The sequence below is a fragment of the Lupinus angustifolius genome, unplaced genomic scaffold (assembly GCF_001865875.1).
Source record: "Lupinus angustifolius cultivar Tanjil unplaced genomic scaffold, LupAngTanjil_v1.0 Scaffold_230, whole genome shotgun sequence".
NCBI lineage: Eukaryota > Viridiplantae > Streptophyta > Magnoliopsida > Fabales > Fabaceae > Lupinus > Lupinus angustifolius.
In genome coordinates, this window is record NW_017727100.1 from 451375 (window position 1) to 476711 (window position 25337).

The following is a 25337-nucleotide window of genomic DNA, read 5'->3' on the forward strand; positions in this document are numbered from 1 at the left end:
ACGTCGTCAAGTGCTGATCTGGCAAGTGCGGGGAGAGCGTTTCACATTTCTTGGTCTATAGTTGTTCTTCTTCCCCGTCCTTTTTTTTCCTGTAATCCTCAACTTCTCAGAAGCATCTCAAAGAAATAAGGTAAATTTTCCCTCTCTCTGCTCGTAAAATTCTCATCCTTGGATTGAACACCCACCGTTGATATCATATCAATCTTCCAAATTTTCCATAAATTCCTGTGATCAATCCCAAATATCATCCTTCACCTTCCCCCTATTATCTGTGTACAATTCTTTTGTATCAATTCAAATACAATTAACATAATTGTATGACCCTTTTGTATTGGAAATCCAAATTTGACTTATTAGTGAGGTTTTTGGTGTTTGTTATATTTGATGGATAACTATGGCTCATCATCATCTCCATACAGGTATCCTAACCCTTATCAACCATATCCTCCCAACCCTTATCAACAATATCCTCCTCCTCTTCCAAATCCAGGTCCTGATCCTTATGCTCCTCATCATTATCCACCTCATCCTTATCCATATCCTTATACTTCTTCACATTCCTTCAATTATTCCTACCCTTCACCTCCTAGATCACCTTTTCCTTCCTCTCATTCTGGCCCCTTGGACTATTCCTCCCATCATCCTCCCCAACCTCCTAGGTTAACCTCATCACCCACCCTCCCTCCTGGCCCATTGGATTATTCCGCCTATTCCCCTCCTCCCCCTCCTCATGCTTCCTCATCCCCAGACTTTAATCGCCCTTCGCCGCATTTGGACATTCCTCGGCCTCCTTCGCCATCTTATCCGTACCCCTACTATGTTCCTCCAGGGACCCATAGTCCTCCTCCCCATCCTTCCTTTTCCCACACAGCTAGTTTACCATATGGATCATCTCATTACTATTACCAGCAGAGTGAGGCCTATCCACCTCCGGAAGATAGTTCGCAATCCCATTCACGGATTAATAGTTGCCCCTACCAACTGCAGAGTGCAAGCTTCATTGGAGGTGGAGTGTCGGTCTCACAAAGTAGTGGTATTGATAATTCTAAGCCTTCTTACCCGACTTTGGATGATCTTATGAGCAATGTCCGGTTGTCCGATAACCAGCCAAGTGCTCCTGTGTCGTTCTCCCAGGCACCTGTAGCACAACCATTCATGCATTCCATTTCAGTTCCGAAGTTGCAAGAGAAGAGAGATGAGTTTTATGGCTATTCTAATAACTCCTTCTCGGGTTGGGGGTCCTCTTACTCTGGTCGGGTGGATTCATCTAAACTTTCAGATTTTTCTGACTCATTTAATGGATCGGTGCATAGTCAGTCTACGCAGATTGTTCCATTGCAGAATAAAGGGTCCTTGAGAGTTTTACTCCTACATGGAAATTTAGATATATGGATATATGGAGCCAAAAATCTTCCGAATATGGACATGTTCCACAAAACAATAGGGGACATGTTTGGTAGATTACCTGGTAGTGTGAGCAATAAAATTGAAGGAACTATAAATATTACCAGTGATCCTTATGTATCAATTGCAATATCAAATGCTGTAATAGGGAGGACATATGTCATTAGCAACAGCGAAAATCCTATTTGGATGCAACACTTCTACGTTCCTGTTGCTCATCATGCTGCAGAAGTACACTTTCTTGTTAAGGACAGTGATGTAGTAGGTTCACAGCTCATTGGAATTGTGGCAATTCCAGTGGAAAAAATATTCTCGGGGGAAAAAATAGAAGGTGCTTACCCTCTCCTGAATAACAATGGGAAGCCTTGTAAGCAAGGTGCTTCCCTGAGCCTTTCCATTCAGTACATCCCAATGGAAAGACTGAGCATTTATCATCAAGGAGTCGGAGCAGGGCCTGATTACATTGGGGTTCCTGGAACATATTTTCCTTTGCGGAAAGGTGGAACTGTTACTTTATATCAAGATGCTCATGTTCCAGATGGATCCCTCCCCAATGTGCTGCTTGAAAATGGGATGTATTATGTGCATGGGAAGTGTTGGCTTGACATCTTTGATGCCATACGTCAAGCTCGGCGATTGATCTATATTACAGGATGGTCTGTGTGGCACAAAGTTAAGTTAGTAAGAGATACTGCTGGCTTTGCACCAGATTATACTTTGGGTGAACTTCTAAAAACAAAGTCACAAGAAGGAGTTAGAGTGCTTCTCCTTATTTGGGATGATCCTACGTCAAGAAGCATTCTAGGCTATCAGACAGTACGTAATGCAATTTTTCTGCTACATATATTTGCATTTCCCTGTTTGGAAGGGTTACATGTCATTGCATTTCACTATTTGGAAGGGCTGTAGGATTTGGTTGGGAACTCTCTTGCATGCACATCTCCTTGCTTCATCATCACTTTTTTACCTGTGATAATAAATAAAGTGATCACATGTTAGCCTTTGAAAGTGTGCAAATTTACATTTGGAGTTAGGACGTTTTATATCTTGGCTATCGAAATTCTTATACTAGGATCCTCTGCTTAAAATGTTACGCCAACTGGACAATTAACATGTTACTGCCCCTGGGTAGGTAGTAAAATGGCTAAAATAAGTGCTCTAGCTTAGTGTTTTTTTGTGTTATGTTAGCACTTCTCCATTTGTGACAGGTTATGTTTACTTAATTTCAGTTAAGATTAGGATTGTTGTGCAAATATTTTAGTTTTGCTTTAGTATAATAAATATAGTATTAGTGATTTTCTCTTATAGTTTTAATTATGCAAAAATCTGCAACTTTACATTTAGGATGGGGTCATGGCAACTCATGATGAAGAAACTCGACGATTTTTCAAGCACTCTTCAGTGCAAGTGCTGCTTTGTCCTCGCATCGCTGGAAAACGACTTAGCTGGATCAAACAAAAGGTTAGATTTGACAACTAAATAGTGAAATATTTTATTTTATCTGTTTATTCTCACTTGCTGCAAATTGTGCTGAAGTGTTGTTTATCATTGATACCATTCAGCCATTTTTTGTAACCTTGCATTATTGGAATTTAAACATATGATTAATATTTGGAAAATGCATTTTATCATGCCTTATTACTGCAGATAGTGTGATCCATTTAGTAGCTTGCCTAGCTTTTTAGTTAATATAACTCTGAGAATGATGATTGTACTGGATATGAAGTGTGTGCTTACAAAACATAACACTGTGCAATCTGCAAGTAATATTCAGTATATATTGATGATATATAGAATGTCATTAGAAAAAACACTCACAGGTTTTGGCAATGCAAGTAACTTGTAGGAGAGTATTGCTAATGCAGAGTATTAAAGCTGCAGGTTGTAGTTAAACCTTAAAAGAAGAATGCAGAGTGTATAACATTGTAAGAAAAAACATTGATTTTTAAATTTAATCAGTGTAGGATTTATAATAGCATCTTTATTTTTTCATAATCTGGAACATAGTCAAAAAATTTCAAATTTATTTCTTTTACACTTTTACTAATCCGAACAATTTGCAAAGGCTGTCTATTGAAATTATATAGGGCAGGTGGAAAGGGAGTGACTCAAGATATATTCATAGATAATGAGTTTGATTTTGACGTGTGTAATAATATGCAGAACTAATTTATATTTTTGTAATATCTAGATCAAGTGCTAGTGTAGTACTACTTATGCAACCCTGGAATATTAAGATAATTAATATAACCACTGAAGTGAGTAGGCATAGTATTGTAATATTCTTTATCAGTAAACAACTTCCATTGAAGTGAAACTTTAATTTCATGTATTTCAAGGTTCAGCTTTGGATCTCTTGTTAATTATCACTTATCACATACTTCTACTCTGAATTTATGTCTTCTTTTCAGGAAGTTGGAACTATATATACTCATCACCAGAAAACTGTAATTGTGGATGCTGATGCTGGAAATAACAGAAGAAAAATTGTAGCATTTGTTGGTGGACTTGATTTGTGTGATGGGCGATACGATACTCCCCATCATTCTATCTTTAGGACACTGCAGACACTACATAAAGATGACTATCACAACCCTACTTTCACGGTAATCTCTTATTTCATACTCTATTTTGTTGCATGATTGAGAGTAACTATAGTTTTACATCAACTATTTGCTAAGCATTGGATGAACTGAAGTGAAGCATTTGTTCAAAAGATAGATACTAAATGTATAAATACGTGTTTCAGCAGTTATAGAGGAAGTCAAAATATACTTCAGACAAACTTTTATATTCCTGTAAAGCAAAGGCTAAATAGATTCTTTTGGTTGCTATATGTGCAGCATGCTTTGAACTAAAAAATAACACTGCCAGTGATATTTTTAGATACCCTACGGTTATTAAAGGTAAAGGAGATAGAAATATAGTGCAGGAAGAGACAAGGGGCAGATGAGGCGATTGGTTTGTTACAACCTTACCAATGTTGCAAGAAGGGTGGGAAGAAAGGGGAGTCAGTTAGGATGAAAGATAAAAGGAAGGAAAAGGTATGGGAAAAGGTATCTAGTCATTGAGTGAGGAACTAGGGCCTTTGGGGTGGGAGGAAAAAGACCCCTCGAAGTTCTACAGTATCATCTCAAAACCAATTGGCAATGAGAGGAATACCCTAACACGTATTTAAACCATTCTTGAGATAATGAAGTAGGCAATGTATGTCTCTTCCATGCCAGACCAGGTGAAGGGCCTTTGACCCATGACCATGACTAAAGGGCATCATTTTAGTTGAGAGAATTCTCCTAAAAACCTTCATTGTTGGTTGTGGCCATCATTGATGAATTCTTATCAAGCTTCTTAGCTTGTGGCGAATAACACTAGCATATCAAGCATTCTTGCTTGTGGCGCTTCCCCCTTCTAATCTTTTCCCCCTTCTTGCTTGTGGCGCTCCCCCCTTCTAATCTTGATGACAACCTCAAGGGGGTTGCCTTAGAATTAGGATCGTTTTAGCTTGAAGTCTTGAGCTTTTTAAGTTGTATTTCGGTTTTTGTGAATTATGGGGAATTTGGGGTTGCTTTGGTGAGGGAAATGGAAAAGATTAGAAGGGGGAAACGTCACAAGCAAGACTGATTGATAAGCTAGTGTTATTCGCCACAAGTTAGGAAGCTTGATAAGAATTCATCAATGGTGGCCACAGCCAACGATAAAGGTTTTTAGGAGAATTCTCTCAACTAAAATAAACACAAGGTTTTCTCAAAATTAAACTTGATTTATTAATGAATAAGCCAAAGCTATAAATAGGCAATCTGCCTTGATTGAAATAAACTAAAGATAAGTCTAAAGATAAAATCCTAATTATCTTTGAATGCTAAAAGATAATATCTTATTTAATCAAATCTGAAATGCAAACGAAAATTCTAACTAATCCTTGAGTCTTGAACCAAACTTGCTTGATCCCTGCCATGCCTTATAGGAGTTTCATCATGCCTTGATTTCAATTGTCCTAATCAAACTAATTGGCCACGAATGGGCCATGATATAAAGGAATAAATAAATTCCCAACCCTCCCATGATTTATTGAATTGAAATTACTTGAACAAAATTAAACCTAAGACTATATGAGAATGTAGTCTCATTTATTTGAATTAAAGCAAATAAATAAACTAAACTATCATAATTTCCTTTCAAAAATATGAACTCCAAGTGGTTCTCCTAATTTTAAGATTGTCCTCCACAAATCATAGGTTGCCCCCCTTGGTTTACATCAGAAACAGACCTCTCGAAGTTCTGCAGTGTCATCTCAAAACCAATTGGCAATGAGAGGAATACCCTAACACGTATTTAAACCATTCTCGAGACAATCAAGTAGGCAATCTATGTCTCTTTCACGCCAGACCAGGTGAAGGGCCTTTGACCCATGACCATGACTAAAGGGCATCTTTTGGCCCATGATAACCGGAGAGAAGTCGGGCTTTGGTTCTGATACCATGTTAATGTTTCATCTCAAAACCAATTAGCAATGAGAGGAATAACCCAACATGTATATGAACCGTTCTTGAGACAATGAAACAGGCGATATGGGACTTATTTCCCAACAATCTGTGTGTCTCTTTCTTTCTATTCTTTTCTCTTCTCTTTCAACCATTGAGAAATTATAGAGGCTTGTTGTTGTTGCAAGGAGTTAACCTTCATATCATAATTTCATAAGAGAAATCCAAGTTCCTATCAGATATGTTAAACCTTTTATAAATAAATGTTGTCCACCTGCCCTAGTTACATCTCTAAAAGTTGCTGAAAAAGTCACAGTTTATGAAGGACGTTTTCTGATATTTAAGTCTTAGAAGTCAAAAAATTTAATTATGGTGGAACCTAGCTAGGAACCAATAAGCCGCAATTTCTGAATGTGTTTGAGGCCATTTTATATGGTGTGTTATTTTGTGACAGGGTAACACTGGTGGTTGTCCACGGGAGCCATGGCATGACTTGCATTCTAAAATTGATGGCCCAGCAGCTTATGATGTTTTGACTAATTTTGAGGAGCGCTGGTTAAAAGCTTCAAAACCTCATGGGATCAAAAAGTTGAAAATTTCATATGATGATGCTTTACTTAGGCTGGAAAGAATTCCAGATATTATCGGCATAAATGATGCTCCTAGTGTTGGTGATGATAATCTTGAAGCTTGGCATGTTCAGGTTATAACTTATTCAATACTGAATAAATATTTACATTTTCTAGAAGCAAATTTCTTTTCATTCTAAAAGGAAATTATTGACTCTTTTTTACTTTTGACTCTAGATATTTCGTTCAATTGATTCAAATTCTGTTAAGAGATTTCCAAAGGATCCAAAAGACGCAACCAGCAAGGTGAATTAAAGTTGTGTTTCTGTTTTTTCTTTTTCAAACTTGATTTCAGTTCATCAGACTTAACCACCTATGTGTTATATTTTTTTTTGATAAGGTCAAATATTGTTTTATTTTCACAGAACCTAGTATGTGGGAAGAATGTGCTGATTGACATGAGCATACATACAGCATATGTGAAGGCCATTCGTGCTGCACAGCATTTCATTTATATAGAGAATCAATATTTCATTGGGTCTTCATTCCATTGGAGTCAACATAAAGACCTTGGTATGGAACTTTTCCTTTCTGCTCATGCTGATCGTTTGTTGTGCATTTCATTTTTTTGTAATTACAACTGGTATTATCCTGAAGATTTTGTAGGACATAAATTGACACGATAAATCGAGCTTTGTTAGGGATAAATTATCCAAAGCCAAAATCCAGTTTAATCTTTCAATTAATTACACAACCTAACTGCATATAGAAAAACTGGTAAGCCTTCTCAGTGCCATTATACACATGAAAGCATCTGGAAGCTACATGATTTTGTCATTAATGGTACAACATATTGTATCATGGTTTGCAAAAAGAGCTAGTTGATAAGTAAATTATCAGGATACCCATGAAAATCTTCCATCAACTGTATTGTTTCTTTGGTTTTGAACTGTATCATTCATATGTTCTCTATCATTTACTGAATGAAAAGTCCATTGTTAATGAGGTTCCATATATAGAGATTTATTTTGAACTTATCTTTTTATGTTAATTTTGATGTCTTTTGCAGGTGCTAATAATTTAATCCCTATGGAAATTGCTCTGAAGATTGCTGAAAAGATAAAGGCTAATGAGAGATTTGCTGTGTATATTGTTATTCCTATGTGGCCAGAGGGTGTTCCAACAGGGGCTGCCACACAAAGGATTCTGTTTTGGCAAGTATGACTTAATTCCCAATATAAAATCCCATTTTTATATTTCCAATTGATTTAACTTTTCAGTTGGCATTTGGAATTCTTCACTTACATCAAATAGCATACCAGCTATCACTGTCATATTAGATCATTTTCCTATTTTATCTCCTATTCTTTCTCCTCCAGGGCAAGTAGTTGTATAGCCAAACAAAACAGAATATCATTGTGATCATAGTAATTTTAAGGAACTAGAATAACTTGCTATTATTTTTTGTTTAGTTATAATACTTGAAAGGGACAAATTGATAATCATATATTTAATCCTAATCACATTTATAATATGATTTGATAATCATATATTTAGTCTTAATCACATATAGAGTTTTCTAATCATCTCGAGAATCTTCTATTTATCTCAATAATCTTAACATTCCCCCTCAAGATGGATGACATATGTCAAATGCATCCAACTTGTCTCATATGTATGATATTCTTGGACCTTAGAGAAACTTAGTGAAGATATCTGGTAATTGATCCAAGAACTCAAAATAAATACTAAATCTCCCCCACAATAACCTTTTGGCGAATATAATGACAGTCCACCTTATGTGATTCGACTATTCATGAAAGGTTGGAGTAGAAGTAATATATAAAGTTGTCTGATTATCACAAATGACATTCATAGATTCAACTTTGTAGAACTTTAACTCAGAGTGAGGATGTTTGAGCTAAACTAGTTCTCCTGCAGTAGGAGACATAACTCTATATTTTGGCATGTGAAATTGATCTTGCAACAACATTTTGTGTCTTGCTTCTCCATGAGATAAGGTTACCACCAATGAAAACACAATCACCTGAAGTTGACTTCCTATCACTTGGGAAACAAACCCAATCTACATCAGAGTAGGCAAGAATATGAGTATGACCTCTGTTCTTGAAAAACAATCATCTTCTAGGAGATTCTTTAATGTATCTCAAGATTCTAACAACTGCATTCGAGTAACTGTCAAGCAGTGAATTAAGGAATTGACTTGCAACAAATGATATATTTGGTTTGATCATAGTCAAATAATTTAGTTTACCTATAAGTCTTTGATATTTCCCTGGGTCTGAATATGGTTTCTCATGATTTGACATAAGTTTAACATTAGGATCCATTGGCATATCAATAGGTTTACAATCTAACATTCATGTGTCCTTTAGGATATCTAGAGCATACTTCCTCTGGAATATGGCTATACCTACGCATGATCAAGCTATCTGAATGCCAAAAAAGTAAGTCTAAGTTTTTCTTTTGGAAGTGTTGAAATAAATGTTGGTTTAGATTTTTGATTCCATCGTGGTCATTGCCAATAATGACAATGTCGTCAACATAAACAAGAAGATGAATACATTGCCAAAGGAGGAATGTTGATAGAATGATCTTACCAAACTTATAGAGAACAAAGTTGAACTTGTTGAGCCATGCTCTAGGAGACTGCTTAAGCCTATATAAAGACTTATGCAAGTTGCACACAAATCCACAAGACTCCCCTTGAGCAACATCAGGTGGTTACTCCATATAAATCTCTTCTAACAACTCTTATGAAGAAAAGCATTCTTGATTTCCAATTGATGCAAGGGTCGTGTGCATGTTGCCTCCATAGACAGGAAGAGACAAACATGAGGCATTTTGGAATTGAGAGAAAAAGTCTCACCTTAGTTAGTACCAAATTGTTGAATATAACCCTTAGCCACCAATCGAGCTTTTAAATGATCAACCTGACCATTGGGTCTACTTTGATAGCAAAGACCCATAGACAGCCCACTATAGATTTCTCTTATGTAAGAGGAACAAAAGTGTAAGTGTGATTGGATTCTAAAGCTGTCATCTCGTCAATCATAGTTTAGTGCCACCCTGGATGTGGAAGTGATTCCTGTACAGTTTTAGGGATAAAAACAAAGGAAATGGTAGACAGAAAAGCATATTGGGAAGGAGATATACGATTGTAACTCAAGAAATTATATATGGGATGAGGGTTAGGAGTAGAGTGTATACCTTTGCTAATAGCGATAAGTAATTCAGTGGAAGATGTAGGTGGATCCGAAACAGGTGCAGACGATTAAGCATGAGTGGTATTACTTGGATCTAGATTAATGTCAATAACCTCAATTTGTTTAGGACGTGGGCATCGTTGATAAACAATAATAGGACTAGGAGTTTGTGACACAATTGATGTTGGTGGTGTTGGTGACATGGGTAGCCAGTGATTCAAATTGTGGACCACATCACGTGATATGGCTACAATATTGTGGTTTCGGTGACCACTGCAACAGCATCACACTGAATCACAATGATGTGGCTGCAAAGGGCCATAATACAACCACATTTGGGTTGCATCAAGCCGCAATGCAACCGTATCGGGCACCATCAGATCGTATTGATTTCAAAAATATTTTTTTACTCAAAATAATTTACACCGCAGTGGCCGCAATCCACATCGCAACGGCTGGAATGACAGCAATCACAATAACTGTAACCATGATCACAAATGCAACCACAATTGAAAACATTATGGGTAGCATTGTTGATACTAGTTAGCTAACTAAGAGTAGTGGTTCATTGAATAGAGGAAAAGGAAGTACTTGATAAATGGACTATGTGGTTGTCAGTGAGTTGACCTCTCTCCACATCTATGGTTCTATCACTGCCTTCTCCTATAAGAACAGTCTTGTCCTCAAAATTGAATTGTGGAAACTGACTTTTCATAGAATAAATATCCTCCTATGTTGCATTCTCTGCGGACTGCCCTTTCCATTGTACTAAGACCTGCTGCAGACTTTCTCCCGTCTTATTAACCTGTCTAGATGCAAGAACTATTGCAAGTTCTAATTCTTCTCCTTGTTCTCCATCCATGCCCACCAACAACTCAATTTCAATCTTGTAGTCCCCCACAGGTTTCTTGAGTAAGGATACATGAAACACGGGGTGAATTTGTGATGTTTTTGGTAACTTGAATTTATAAGTCACTGCTCCTTCACGCTCAACGACTTGGAAAGGTCCATAGAACCTGGAAGCTAGCTTTGGGTTGATTCGAGTGACCATAGAACCTCGCCTATGGGGTCGGAGTTTCAAAAAGACCCATTCTCCCACTTCAAAACTCCTTTCTTGCCTCTTAGAATCTACTTGGCTTTTCATACTGCCCTGTGCTCTGACCAAATGTTGTTTCAATTGTCGCAGTGCTTCATCGCAATCCATGAGCTCTCTTTTGGCAGCTTCAACTAGAGTTTCACCCTGCACAAAACAGTTTAAAAGAGGAGACTTCCACCCATATACCACTTCAAATGGTGCCATTCCAATTGGTTGGTGAAAATTAGTGTTATACCAATACTCTTTCCAATGCAACCAGTAGATCCATGTCTTAGATTGGTCAGCAATAAAACATCCTAAAAATGTCTCTAAACACCTATTCATGACCTCGGTTTAAGCATTAGTTTGCGGATGATATGCAATGCTCATTTTTAACTAGGTCCCCTGCATTTTAAAAAGTTCTTTCCAGAAGTTATGACAAATATGGGATCCCTGTTACTAAGAATGGCTTTCAGGATCCCATGTAGTCTAACCACCTCCTTGGCAAAAATTTCAGCAACACAAAGTGACTATACTTTGACAATCTGTGCGCCACAACTAAGATTGCTTCAAATCCTTTGGACTTTGGAAGTCCTGTTATAAAATCCATAGACTTTCTCCTATATCTGATCTGGAATCATAGTGGTTGCAATACACCCCTAGGGGTTGTAGCTAAGTACTTCTGCCTCTGACACACATTGCATCGCTGCACAAAATCTTGGACCATTTTCTTCATTCCAAACGAGAAAAGATTGGCAGCCACGCTACGATATATTCTATAAAATCTAGAATGCCCACCTTGAAGAGTTGAATGGTACTCTTATAGAAATTGAGGGATCCATTTAGATGCTGCAGAGATGACCAATCTTCCCTTAAACATAAGGACCCCACTTGTATAAACAAAGCCAAGTTTGGTCACTTTTCCTGCCTCTAATTCTTCAACAATTGATCTCAAATTCTCATCTTCGTTTAGTTCAGCCATTATAGCATTGGTGTCTCTCCAAGTGGGAACATGTCTCATATAGCAAAAAGATCCACCCTCCTCATGCAATCGAGATAAGGCATTTGCTCCTCTATTTTCAACTCTTTGTAGATAATTTCAAATTGGTAGCCTAAAAGCTTAGACATCCAATTTTATTGGTTCGTTGTTGTGATTCTTTGTTGTAGTAACTATTCTGAATTGCTAGTATCACCGCCATTAGTTCTTTTTCATAAGCAGATTTGGAGAGATTTCTTACCCCAAATGCCTTGTTGAAGTAAGTTATTGGTTTCCCTTGTTGGATTAGTATTGCTCCTACTCCTCCTCCCGAGGCATCACTCTCAATCAAGAATTCCTTGTTTGGAAGTGTCAACCGGGAGCTTCAACCATAGCCTTCTTGAGTCTCTCAAAAGCTTCTTGGGCCTTGGCATTCCAATGGAAACCTTCTTTCTTCGTCAGCTCAGTTAATGGCTTAACAATCTTGCCATAATCTCTGATGAATTTCCTATAATACCCTGTAAGGCCCAAGAATCCTCTTACCCATTTTACTGACTTTGGAATTGGCCAATGCAACACACTCTCCATGTTACTCGAATCCATTGCTAATCCTTCCTTTCAAACTATGTGTCCTAAGTACTCAATCGCAAATTGAGCAAATGACATTTTTTCTTGTTTGCTACTAGTTTATGCTGCTGTAGTTTTCCAAATACCATAGTTAAATGTCGCAAATGCTCTTCCCAACTTGAACTATACACTAGGATGTTATCAAAGAACACTAAAACCCACTTCCTCAACATTTCTCTAAATACATCATTTATCAAAGCTTGAAACGTTGATGGAGCATTCATCAATCCATATGGCATGACTAAGTACTCATAGTGTCTTCATGGGTTCTAAAAGCAGTCATGTGCACATCCTTTGCTTTCATCCTTATTTGGTGGTACCCCGACTTGAGATCGAATTTGGAGAAAGTTTCGCCCCATGTACTTCATCTAGCAATTTGTCAATAGTTGGGATTGGAAATTATCGGGGGTGGTGGCTCTGTTCAAAGTTCGGTAATCTACACACATACGTCATGTCGTGTCCTTCTTTTTGACTAAAATGACTAGGTTGGAAAAGGCACTCTGACTTGGTCTCGTGATTCCTGTTTGCAACATCTCTTTCACATGTTTTTCAATCTCATCTTTATGATGATGAGGATATCTATATGGTCTAACATTCACTGGACCTTGTCCTTCTAGCAACACTATGGCATGTTCCCTATTTCTCTTAGGAGGTAATCCTCTAGTTTCTTGAAACACATCAACGAACCTTGATAACACACTGTTCAGTTCTGTTATTTGAAGGCTTTCTGACATGTATATCCCTTCTACCCATACTTGAGTTCCAGCAAACAAACTTTGGAAAGCAGTATGTGAATCATACCCTAAACCTTTTAACTCCATTGACCTCCCATCTACCATCACCTTCATTACTTTCTTCCCCCAATCAATAACCATGTCCCCTAAGGTTGATAACCATGACATTCCTAACACCATGTCTATGTCTCCCAACTCAAACAATTGAGCATTAACTATAATTTTTATTCCGCCAATTTCCACTTCTATATTCTCACACTTCCCCTAGTTGTTGTCGATGTCCATTGTCGAGCTTTATAGTCATCTCTTTTATATCCACAAAAGGTTTTCCCATAGCTTCAATCAACCTTTTGGAAATAAAGTTATGTGTCGCCCCACTGTCAATCAACACCAGTATAGGTACCCTTTCGATTTCTCCTTTTAATTTCAGCATTTGGAATTGCTGACCCTCCCTGCTTTCCAGGCTTCCAAGATTGATAGCACTGCATTCTCCATCTACTACTCCCTCTTCTTCTTGCTCCACTATTTCAATGTTCTCTTCATTATTTTTTCTTCGTTCTACTCTAGCACCATGATTCTCAACTACTTATCAGGATATTGGTGCATAGGATGAAATTTGTTCCCACACTTGCAACATAGCTCTCTTTGTCTACGATCAGCAATTTCATTGTAGGATAAATGATAGATCCCTCTATCTCTTGGGCCATTCCCCCTCCAGTCTCCTTCATATTTTTGTCCAGCCTTGCATTAGTAGCTGGCCCAAAGTTGCCTCCTCTACTAGAATTTACTGACCCGTGAGTCTCTTTCTGTCCATGAATATGAATCCAATTTGATCCAAGCCTGCCTTTGTGGGTGAAGCCATAATTGGGTCTTTTCAAATGTTGAGACCTATGCTCAACCCCATTATCCTTCTTCCCTGATGAGCTCGATCCCAAACGACTCCCTTGCAACTCCACCTCTACTACTCTTACCACATTAATCATACGAGATCTCGAAATTGGCCCCAAAGCTCTCATGCTTTGGATTCGTCCCCGAATCTTCACCTTGCAACTTTTTAAGGGATCCAGAGGTTCTAGAAGTTGTCACCTTACGATGTTCACATATGGTGTTATGAACGCTTCCATCGTTTTCGGTTCTCTCCTCATCTACAACTGACTTAATGCGATCGTCGCGATTCAAAGCCACCATAATCTTCTCCAACCTTGCCTCCATTTTCATCTGTGATTCTGCCATTGTGATTTTGAGGTTGTTGAGTTCATTTTCAAAACTCACCATCCTTGCTTCCATGTCTATAGCTTTTTCTGAGTTCTTCTTTAGTGTCATTCAAAGAAAGATCAACACCTTATGCCTTGGATTTTGTTGCACTAAATACATCTTCACAGGGTATCCAGCAGATTGGACCATTTTGATATGTTCTAGTGTCAGAAGGTCATAAAAAGAAACACAATGGGGAAAAAGGGGAGAGCAAACAATTTATTGAAAGTTGCAGAAAATAAAGATGCATTAGAATATCTTCTACTACCCACAGAGCTCAGGTCCTACAGAGAATGAAGCGTTCTCTGTCCTATCAATTTCCCATCATTACCAAAGATGCCCCTTCCTCTCTCACTCACTCCTATATAACCGTAAAGTCACTCTCAATATTGTAACTCCCTTTGTGCAAAAGAATCTTCTCTCACTTCCACATCAGCATAGGCTTCACATCCCTTTTCTACCCCTTCTAGAATACACCTTCCAAATCTTGGTCTTGTGCCTCAACTGGTCAATGAGTTGACCTCTCTCCACATCTATGGTTCTATCAACTCTACGGTCATTAAAGTACTAATGTAAGGAGTATCCTCAAACAATATAACATTAGTTGACATGAAGGATTATAACACCGATAACCGTTTTGAATGGAGGAATAACCAAGGAATATATATCTGATTGTACGGGCTGGCAATTTATAATGATGCATGGATAAGTCATGCATAAAACAAGTAGAGCCAAAAATAAGGGGAAGAACCTTAAAAGGGTTATTACTTGGGCACAATAAGAAATAAGATACTTTGTTATTCAAAGCAGAAGATGATATCCTATTAATTAAGAAAAGAATAGTAAGAACTGCATCACCACAAAAAATTTAAGATGCATTAGCACTTAATAAAGAAGTTCTTGTAGTTTCAATGATGTGACAATGTTTATGTTTAGCAATACTATTTTGTTGAGGTGTATAGGGGTGAGTAGAATGATGAATCATGCGACCAGAAGTCATAAATTATTGAAGTGAACATAAAAACATTCTTTTGCATTATCACTTCGTAAAATCTGAATAGGATGACCAAATTGAGCTTGAATTTCATTGCAAAATTTTTGAAAGATAGAAAAAAGTTCTGAACATTCTTTCATTAAATAAATCCAAGTGCATTTGAATGAACCAAATAGAAAGGAGAATTTGACTGACTATGAGCTACCTAGGTAATGAAGCTCGAACATGTTTACCAAGCTAGCATGCCTCACATTCTAAAGACTTTAAATTGGAGACATGAGGAACCATTTTATTCACTTTATTTATATCTGGATAACCTCGTGCGCCAATCGTCTATCCACTACTCCGGTCCTGTATAGTAAAAGAGTTAGAAGTGAAGGTTATAGAACAATTAAAAGTATGGGTAAGTTGACTAAACGAGATCAAATTAAAGGGGCAACCATGTATTTGTAAACATAATTTAAATTTAAGTAGGAAAAAAGTGTGACTTAGCCAATGCTAGTAGCTTTGATTCTAAAACCATTACCAAGAATGATATTTTGTGGTATGTTTAGGTTGTGATATATAGCAGAACTAAAAGTCTTTTCTGAAACTCAGATACAGCAGTGGTTTGTCAAATGAGTAGTACTGCTCAATTGTTCAAAACGAATGGATGCCTGATGTCTAAGGAAAAGTTATAGCACCTGTCACTATTTGGTTATTGCATTTAATAATCTTGAATTATTTGTTATTTTTTGCAGAATAAAACTATGCAAATGATGTACGAGACGATTTACAAGGCTTTGGTTGAGGTTGGACTTGAAGCAGCATTCTCTCCGCAAGACTATTTGAACTTCTTCTGCCTTGGCAATCGGGAGGCTGTAGATTTGTATGCTAATGTTAGTGTGTCTGGAACTCCTCCCCCAGCAAATAGTCCTCAAGTATGTTACTACTAACTCTTTCTCTGTTTGTCCTCTTCCCGTAACATTTTCGCATTGCCATTTTGAAGAAAAACAATGTTTTCTGCTGTTTATTCCATACTGTTCAAGGATGTTTGGCCACACTGAGTATTGACCAATCAGATCCTTTTTGAATCAGGAATTAAAACTAGAATCACTTGTACCCGAAAGAAACTTAAATCATGAAAGTACAAAAATTAATTAGGAAACAGATCAACAAAATAAGGAACCAAAATTTTGTTTTTGAGCTGTGTTAGAATAATGAATCTGTGACTGTTATGTGTTGAGTTTGTTATTTTTCTGTTAGAGTTTTCTGTTTTCCATTCTTTAGCGAGCTGGCAGTTTTTGTTTAACTGCGCAGTCTCTATATAAGTAACTAAGAGTTACTCTGTAAAGTAAGTTTTTCATAATATACAAAACCTGAAATAAAGATCTTCCTCTTTCTCCTTCGTGTTCTCTCTTTCTCTCTTCCTTCTTTTTCTGTTTCTTACATGTTATCACGCATGGCTGCCACAACTACCAACACTGGGACTGTTCCTTCCTCTCCTCCTTTCTCTCCTTCTGCTGCGTCACCTTTGCAAGCAGTTTCCTCACCACTTGTTCTTCCTCTTCCTTCGATGAAGCTAACAGAGAAGAACTACCTCGTGTGGAGGCATTTTATGCTTGCAACCCTAACATCAAATCGTGCGAATCGATTTATGTTAGGCACAGAAATTCCACACCGTTTTCTCTCTGATGATGATTGATTGATTAATCGCGTGAATCCAGTGTATCTACGCTGGGAAGAACTTGATCAATCCATCTTCTCTTGGATTCTGAATTCTCTTTCTGAGAGCTTACAACCACGTGTTGTTGGTTGTATTCATTCCTGGCAGCTTTGGGAAGAACTGGATTCGTTTTGCAACTCTCAAACAAAGGCACGAAGTCGACAGTTACGATCTCAACTTCGTTCTATATCGCAAGGTTCCAGTTCTATCTCAGAATATTTCACTAAGATCAAGAGTCTTGTTGATGCGTTGATTTTCATTGGAACTCCTATTTCCAATTCTGAACATATTGATTATATCCTTGATGGTCTTAATGAAAAGTATCAACCGGTTATCACATCTGTTGAAAGTCAAATGGATCTTCCAACCATTCATAACCTAGAATCCTTTCTTCTAACGTTTGAAGCACGACTTGAGAAAGGGAAGCACAAAGCTCTTTCAGATGCTCTGTCGGTGAACATTGCTTCAGATTCACCTCACAAAAACACACATGTGACATTGAATCAGAAATATCAATCAGCTCCTTCACATTTCTATCCTTCACGATTTGATTCACAAAGTCCCTCTCAATACCCTGTTTTTGGTGTTTCTAACAATCATCGTGGTGGTTATGGACACAACCGTGGACGGCGAGGAGGTTATCGTTACCGTGGTGGTAGAACTCAGGGTTGTTCCTCTCTCTTCTGTGTGTATTGCAACCGTCATGGACATGACGTCACTTCCTACTACTATGCGCCTCTCAACTTTGGAGGATCTCTATCCTACGCTGGAACACCTGGACATCATGTGGACAGAATGAACAATTTTACTCCACGTCAGCAATTCTTGCCTTCTGGAAACTCCTTTTCACCTAATTTTGGGCCTTCAAAATTTCCAGCCCATTACTATCCAGAATAGCCTAGTGATTTTCTGCATGGTCATACTGGATCCTATCCTTCTAATTTTGGAGGCTCTCTTCTTGGGCCAGGCCCATCTCCTGATCCCAGATATATGCATCAATCTTATGCAATGACTACATAAGGAGATTCTCGTGCACGTCCTCCTCCTCCCTCATCCAGAGACAATAAAAGAGTGGCTTGGTATCCTGACTCTGGAGCAACAAATCATCTGACTGCAGATGCTTCTCTTGTGCATGAACCAGTTGAAACCTTTGGTCACGACCACATCTATATGGGTAATGGCAAGGGTATACCTATTCAATCTGTTGGCAATTCCTTTTTCACTTCTTCTCTAAATCAGTTTGCTTCTTTTTCATTGAACAAACTTCTATATGTTCCAACTATCACTAAAAATCTCATTAGTGTGTCTCAGTTTGCTAAAGATAATTTTTGCTATTTTGAATTTCATCCTTATGATTGCTTTGTGAAATCACAGGATACTAATGAAATTCTTCTTCATGGATCTCTAACCAAGGAAGGACTCTATGCCTTTCAAGGTCTTCTCCCTACGTCTCAGAGTTGCTGTGTTCCTCATATTACTAATAAAAGTCATTGTAATGTCTCTAGTACAAGTCCTTGTAATAATTCTAGTCTCAGTACTTGTATTTCCTCTCGTACACCTTCTATTTTTTCTCTATGGCACTCTAGGCTTGGTCACCCTCATGAGGCTGTTGTAAAGAATGTTTAACAATTGTGTAAGATACCTCATATCAATAAAACAGTGTTTGATTTCTGTTCTTCATGTTGCACTGGGAAAGCTCATAGACTTCATGCTCCCAATTCTCTCACAGTCTACAATACTCCTTTTGATCTTGTTTATGTTGATTTGTGGGGTCCTGCTCCTGTTCACTCTGCTACAGGATTCAGGTACTATCTTTCCATTGTTGATGCTTGTAGTAAACATACTTGGATATTTCTATTAAAACAAAAATCCGAAACTTTGTCCCTATTTCAATATTTTTTAAAATTTGTTCACACACAATTCAATCATTTTGTTAAAGCAGTTCAGAGTGATTATGGTGGTGAATTTAGACCACTCACTGTTTTTCTAAAATCCCTAGGGATTGTGCATAGGATTTCTTGTCCTCACACTCATCACCTACAAGGAACTGTGGAAAGAAAGCATAGGCATATAGTTGAGACTGGACTGACTTTGTTAAATCATGCTCACCTACCCATGATTTATTGGGATCATGCTTTTATCACTGCAGTTTTCTTAATCAACAGACTTCCATCTCTGTCCCTAAAATCTCAATCTCCCTTTCAAGTCTTATTTGGTAAAACTCCTGATTACAACACACTAAAAGTTTTCGAGTGTGCCTGTTTTCCTCTATTAAGACCTTTCAACAAACACAAGCTTAATCCCAGAAGCTCTGAATGCATCTTTCTTGGTTACTCATTGAGTCACAAAGGGTACAAGTGTCTTTCTCAAGAGGGCAAAATATACATTTCTAAGGATGTGATTTTCAATGAATATCATTTTCCTTACAAATCATTTGTTTCTCAGGTTTCTCCTAGTTCTGTGTCTTCTAATTCTCCTTCTCAACCTATGGTTTTTCACCCTATATCACCGCAATCTTCGCCGTTGTCCTCTACTGTGCATTCTGACAGTCATCTCATCCCTAATTCAATTTGGTCGTCTCCTCATCCCACATCTAGTTTACCTATTGACACTTTCCATAGTCCATCTCACACTCCCTTATCTCAATTTTCTATTCCTACTTCCTTGACACCAACTTCTTCACCCTCTGAATACATACCATCTCCTGCTTCAACCATTTCTCCTCATTCATCTCCTCTGCCTACATCTCATCCAATGCAAACTAGATCAAAGTCTGGAATACACAGCAATCCTGTTCCACGGGTGCAACTGACTCAACTTGAGCCTTCTAGTGCTAAGACTGCTTTGGCCAATCCTGTTTGGCTTCAAGCCATGAAAACTGAATATGATGCTCTCATGGCGCTTGGAACGTGGACTTTAATGCCCTTACCTCCACATAAATGTGCTATTGGTTGCAAATGGGTTTTTCGTGGAAAGGAAAATCCAGATGGATCGGTTAATAAATACAAAGCACGACTTGTTGCCAAATGGTTTCATCAAAAGCATGGAGTTGACTATAATGAAACATTCTCTCCTGTCATTAAGCCTGTCACCATAAGGATTTTGCTTACTCTTGCAGTTACTCATCAATGGTTAATTGAGCAACTTGATATCAACAATGCCTTTCTCAATGGCATCCTTGAAGAAGAAGTTTACATGACACAACCAATTGGTTTTCAGCATGAAGATAAGACACTAGTGTGCAAACTCAATAAGGCCATCTATGGATTAAAACAGGCACCTAGGCAGTGGTTTGAAAGATTGAAAGGCTCTCTAATCAAACTCGGTTTTCGAATTAGTAAGTGTGACAATTCCCTGTTTATACACTCATCTCTCAATCACCAAATCTATATTCTCGTGTATGTGGATGACATTATTGTCACAGGATCCTCCTCCTCTTTGGTCAAACAAGTCATTAAGGACCTTAGCAATACCTTTGCTTTGAAACAACTTGGACAGTTGGATTATTTCTTGGGCATTGAAGTCAAGCATAAGCAAGATGGTTCTCTCTTTCTTTCTCAATCAAAATATATACGAGATCTTCTTGATAGAGCTAACCTTGCCACTGCCAAGGCTAATGTGACTCCTATGGCCAGCAATTGCAAGCTCACTAAACATGGCTCAGATATCTTTGATGATCCAACCTTTTACAGGTCCATTGTAGGGGCTCTGCAATATGCCACCATCACTAGACCAGACATTACTTATTCTGTTAATAAAGTTTGCCAATTTTTGGCTAAACCATTGAACACTCACTGGATTGCAGTAAAGCGCATCCTTAGATATCTTCAAGGAACAAAATCTTTGGGCTTATCTCTTACTTCTGCCAATCTTAAGACTGGTCTTTCTTTAACTGCTTACTGTGATGCTGACTGGGCCTTTGACATGGATGATAGAAAGTCCACCTCTGGGGCTTGTCTCTACCTTGGCCCAAATCTTGTTACCTGGTGGTCTAAGAAGCAACAAACTATCTCAAGATCAAGTACTGAAGCAGAATACATAAGTCTAGATCGCTGACAAAGTCGCAAATTGGTTTTTCCACCCTTCGTTTCAGGGGGAAATGTCAGAATAGTGAATCTGTGATTGTTATGTGTTTTGAGTTTGTTATTTTTCTGTTAGAGTTTTCTGTTTTCCATCCTTTAGTGAGCTGGCAGTTTTTGTTTAACTGCACAGTCTCTATATAAGTAACTAAGAGATACTCTGTAAAGTAAGTTTTTCATAATATACAAAACCTGAAATAAAGACCTTCCTCTTTCTCCTTCGTGTTCTCTCTTTCTCTCTTCCTTCTTTTTCTGTTTCTTATAAGCTGTGTAATCAAACTCAGCAAAATGTATTAAAACACAATAAAACTTTAATCGGATTTGAAACGCAATCACATGAAGATTCCCACATGATCAACATGTTCAGTACTAAATATTATAAATCCTGTAGTGTGAAACAAGCAGCTCATATGAAATTCTAGACATCTGGATTGATCATAAGTAAAAAAAAAAATCCTCCAAACAATAGTTTGTTTTGTCAGTGAACATGATTTGTAATAAAAATTTATGACTTCGTTCGATCCATATAGCTAACCTCACCTAGTGGGATTAGGGTTTGGTTGTTGGTGTTGTATAGCAGTTTGTTTTGTATCTGCTTCATGACACAAGGTAACAGGTAGCAACTAACAAGCTGTTATATATCTGATAGTCCAACTGCCCCTGAAGCTGTTATATGTCCATGTTTTTTTATTGAATCTCCTGAAAGCTATTTCTGACAGTCTCTATAAACATCTAGATAATGTTTCTTTATGGCATTAAATCTCTATTTAGTGAATGCACTCGTAAATCTTTTCTCTTTTGCTGCTCTCTTTTCAGGCAATTAGTCGAAATAGCCGACGTTTCATGATTTATGTTCATTCAAAAGGCATGATAGTTGATGATGAATATGTGATATTGGGGTCTGCAAACATCAACCAACGCTCTATGGAAGGAACAAGAGACAGTGAGATTGCAATGGGAGCCTACCAACCTAATCATACTTGGGAAAGAAAATACTCTCATCCACTTGGACAGGTAAGATTGTTTTATATTATTGGCAGCTAATATTTACTTCCTATGCCATTGTTCATATATAACCAATCTCATTTTTCACTTGTGGCATTCTAGCAGAAAACATGAGGTTAAAAAACTTCAATAAAGATTTAATGTTTAATTGTCATGAAAAATATCAAGTGGGGCTATTGACACTTGAATAGACATATATCTAGTATCTACCCTCCTCACTTTTCAATCTCTACTGTGCTTTTCATGTTTACCCTTGTTTAAGTTGAACAAAAAGTCAAAGTCAGTTTTATTATATTTATAGTTATGATCTATACTCTAAACTAACTATAACTAAGATAAAATCCTCCATCAATTAATCTATCCTCCATTATAAATAATTTATAAATTTAATATCGAATTATTGCTTATATACTTCTAAAAAATATGTTAAAATAAAATACACAAACTGGCTTTTTTGTGTTCTTATTTCTGCTTATTTTTCCTTGTCTTATGTTTGGTTTCAAGGCCAAGAAAAAAGGTCAATCAATTTCTGATTGACAAATCTTTATTCAACAGTTGTAAGGGAAGACATAACAAGTTCTGATGAACATAAAGGTTATGGCAGAACAAAAATATTCGAAGTATTATTGTCACTGCACAATTTAATATTATAGGCAAATGCTACTTAAGTAAGAGTACATTGGGAAAGTAGACTTAAAATTGAAAAGTGAAGAGTGTGAATAAGCATATTAGAATGTCAAGACCCGTCCGAAATTATGAGACAACAAAGTAGGGGGTGGATGAAAATAATGCAAAGTGCAATCAGAATTCAGAAATAAAATACTAATCAATATTTAGGCCTGTTGGATCTGGTTTTGCATGCACAAATACTCTATGGCCAACTACTGTATAACAACAACTAATATTAGCAACCATGCTATTGATTCTATTTATGTTGTGCCAGTTTACAAAAAACTAATACTTAAAATGGTAGCAGTGTAATTTTGTTTGATCTGCATATATTTTTTGAACCGATTAACTTTGTATTGTAATTTGACTGCAATTCTTCGTACTGTGTAGATCCATGGATATAGGATGTCCCTTTGGGCAGAACATACAGGAACAATTGAAGAATGCTTCTTGCAACCTGAGAGCCTTGAATGTGTGAGAAGGGTTAGAGCAATAGGTGAAATGAACTGGAAACAGTTTGCCGCTGATGAAATATCAGAGATGAGAGGGCATCTACTCAAATACCCGGTTGAAGTTGATCGAAGGGGCCGAGTTAGATCCCTTCCTGGCCATGAAGAGTTCCCGGATGTCGGAGGGAAAATAGTTGGATCATTTCTTGCCATGAAGGAGAATCTAACCATTTGATGAATTTATCACTTTCTTGTCTTTCACATTAAGAGTCACTCCGATTCCTACCCGGTGGAATTAAGGTGTGATTGTTTTTGTTAGTCTTTCACATTAAGATGAATGTAAATTACAAAATAGAAGTTGAATGATTTTGAAATGCCTAATAGTAAATAAAAAGAGTGTATAGTCATAAACACATTTTGTATCCTGTATGAGGATTAACAAAACTATAGAGCACATTCTAGATTATGATGCTACTAGCATCGAGACAGAAAACAAGTGCCCAATGTATGGCTTTTATGCATATACACATTATCAGCATATGTGAATATTATATAGCAGCATATATGGATATTGAAATCATATCAGCCATAACAGTTGGCATATTGTGTTCCTTATTTTGGCTAGTTATATAATTGTATTCTTTATTTAGCTCCATTCCTTCTTACCATAGTAGGAATATTGTGAAGAATTGAGAATAACCGGTGTATATCATAGCCTAAAAAACTCTAAACACTAGAATTGTCACCAATGTAATTATGCATGTTAATATATTGAGTATAATATCTATATATTATCAGTGTAAAAATTTATATATAGTTACTACATTATTCATCATTTATTTGTATTACTTTTTTTTGAAGAGTTACTAATGATTGAAAATGAATGGTAGTTAATAAAGTATATAAAACTTTTACATTAAGAATATTTCCCCCCTAATATATTTAATGATTTAATCATAAGAAATATAGTCTAGTTGTCTTCCTTAATCATTTTCCAAGAGTTTCACTAAGAGAGGTTCTGTTTTTTTATGTTACTATAAAGGCATAGGCACACACATTTTGGCAAAATGGCAATGAGAAACGCTGGAACTTTTTGGATGAAATTCATAGGATAAATTACCCTTCCCGAAAAACATGGAAAATTCAAAAATCCTCCTGGCAAAACCAGAGAATGTGTGCTTGAACTTGCGATCCATCATACCAGCGAAAATGACACGTTTTTGCCCAAAAAAGTGCTATGTGATAAAGGTCATGGCAACATGACCAAAGACAGAGTCACAATAACCGACTAGGAGGAAATTTGAGACAATTTACAAGAGCTGCCATTGAGAGTTTTGACATTTCTAAACCAACTGTGTGCATAAGTATTTATACCGTAAATTAAAAATTTAACTATAATTAAAACTTAATTATAAATAATTATTTTGGATCGCCATAATAAATAAAAATTTACTAGTCTTTAAATAAGACATGTTAACCACATAAGTTTTTCTTAGTTACGTTTTTTATTTGCAAAATATTTGTTTTTTTTTTATTTGACTCAATGAAGTGCATGTGTTGTTATGATATATTAATTTATTGTTTTGCATGCATTTTTTAGTTTAATCAGGGTTTTTTTATTTTTTATTATATTTTTCTTTAATTAGGGTGAATCGAACATGCTTCGATATTTTATGTTGTTTTGCTAATAAATAGCACAAAAAAGAAGAATAAAAGTTAAAAGAGTTAGAAACTCAATTGCACACGAAGAATGCCCAGAGTGAAGCCCAAAAGCTGAGAAAAATGCTCGTTGAAAGCATCCACAATCTTGTTTTGTGAAACTTCCAAAAGATCATATGCACCAACAACGACCCACGATCCAGCTTTTACTGATTACGTTCCTGGGCTTCGAGCCTATTTGTACATCTATGATCTACTTTTTCATATACTTTCAGATTCAGAAACACTTTTAATTTTATGAATAGTTTATAGAGAAGTTCACATCCATGGCTATTTCTTTTTCTTTTCTTTCCATTTTAGTCCTGAGTGGGTTGTCCTTCTTTTTTTTAGGATAGGGCTATACCTTTGATAATAAATGATAAATGATTAA

At 36.9% G+C, this 25337-nt stretch overlaps 1 protein-coding gene across 3 annotated transcripts; it reads left to right on the top strand.

Annotated features, from left to right (window-relative positions):
* On the top strand, window positions 1-23846 carry LOC109340688 (phospholipase D gamma 1-like). 3 transcript variants are annotated; one of them, XM_019578404.1, is made up of 11 exons: window positions 1-2220; window positions 2749-2865; window positions 3816-4010; window positions 6340-6588; window positions 6692-6760; window positions 6880-7027; window positions 7524-7672; window positions 16082-16261; window positions 21942-22139; window positions 23190-23517; window positions 23568-23846. In XM_019578404.1, exons 1-10 carry the CDS (start codon window positions 385-387, stop codon window positions 23481-23483), a joined length of 3435 nt encoding a protein of 1144 aa, XP_019433949.1. In that variant the 5' UTR covers window positions 1-384; the 3' UTR covers window positions 23484-23517; window positions 23568-23846. The 3 variants fall into 3 exon arrangements, with proteins under 3 accessions (XP_019433949.1, XP_019433950.1, XP_019433948.1); XM_019578405.1 differs by having other exon boundaries at window positions 1-681; window positions 727-2220; window positions 23190-23846; XM_019578403.1 differs by having other exon boundaries at window positions 23190-23846.
* Window positions 23847-25337: the final 1491 nt, after the last annotated feature.

Bases quoted from the DNA above. Each gene is read 5' to 3' on its own strand.
- LOC109340688 (XM_019578403.1), top strand. From the start codon at position 385: ATGGATAACTATGGCTCATCATCATCTCCATACAGGTATCCTAACCCT. The intron at 6,761-6,879 runs GTGAATTAAAGT...TTATTTTCACAG, and splicing joins CAAAAGACGCAACCAGCAAG to AACCTAGTATGTGGGAAGAA. The intron at 7,028-7,523 runs GTATGGAACTTT...TGTCTTTTGCAG, and splicing joins GAGTCAACATAAAGACCTTG to GTGCTAATAATTTAATCCCT.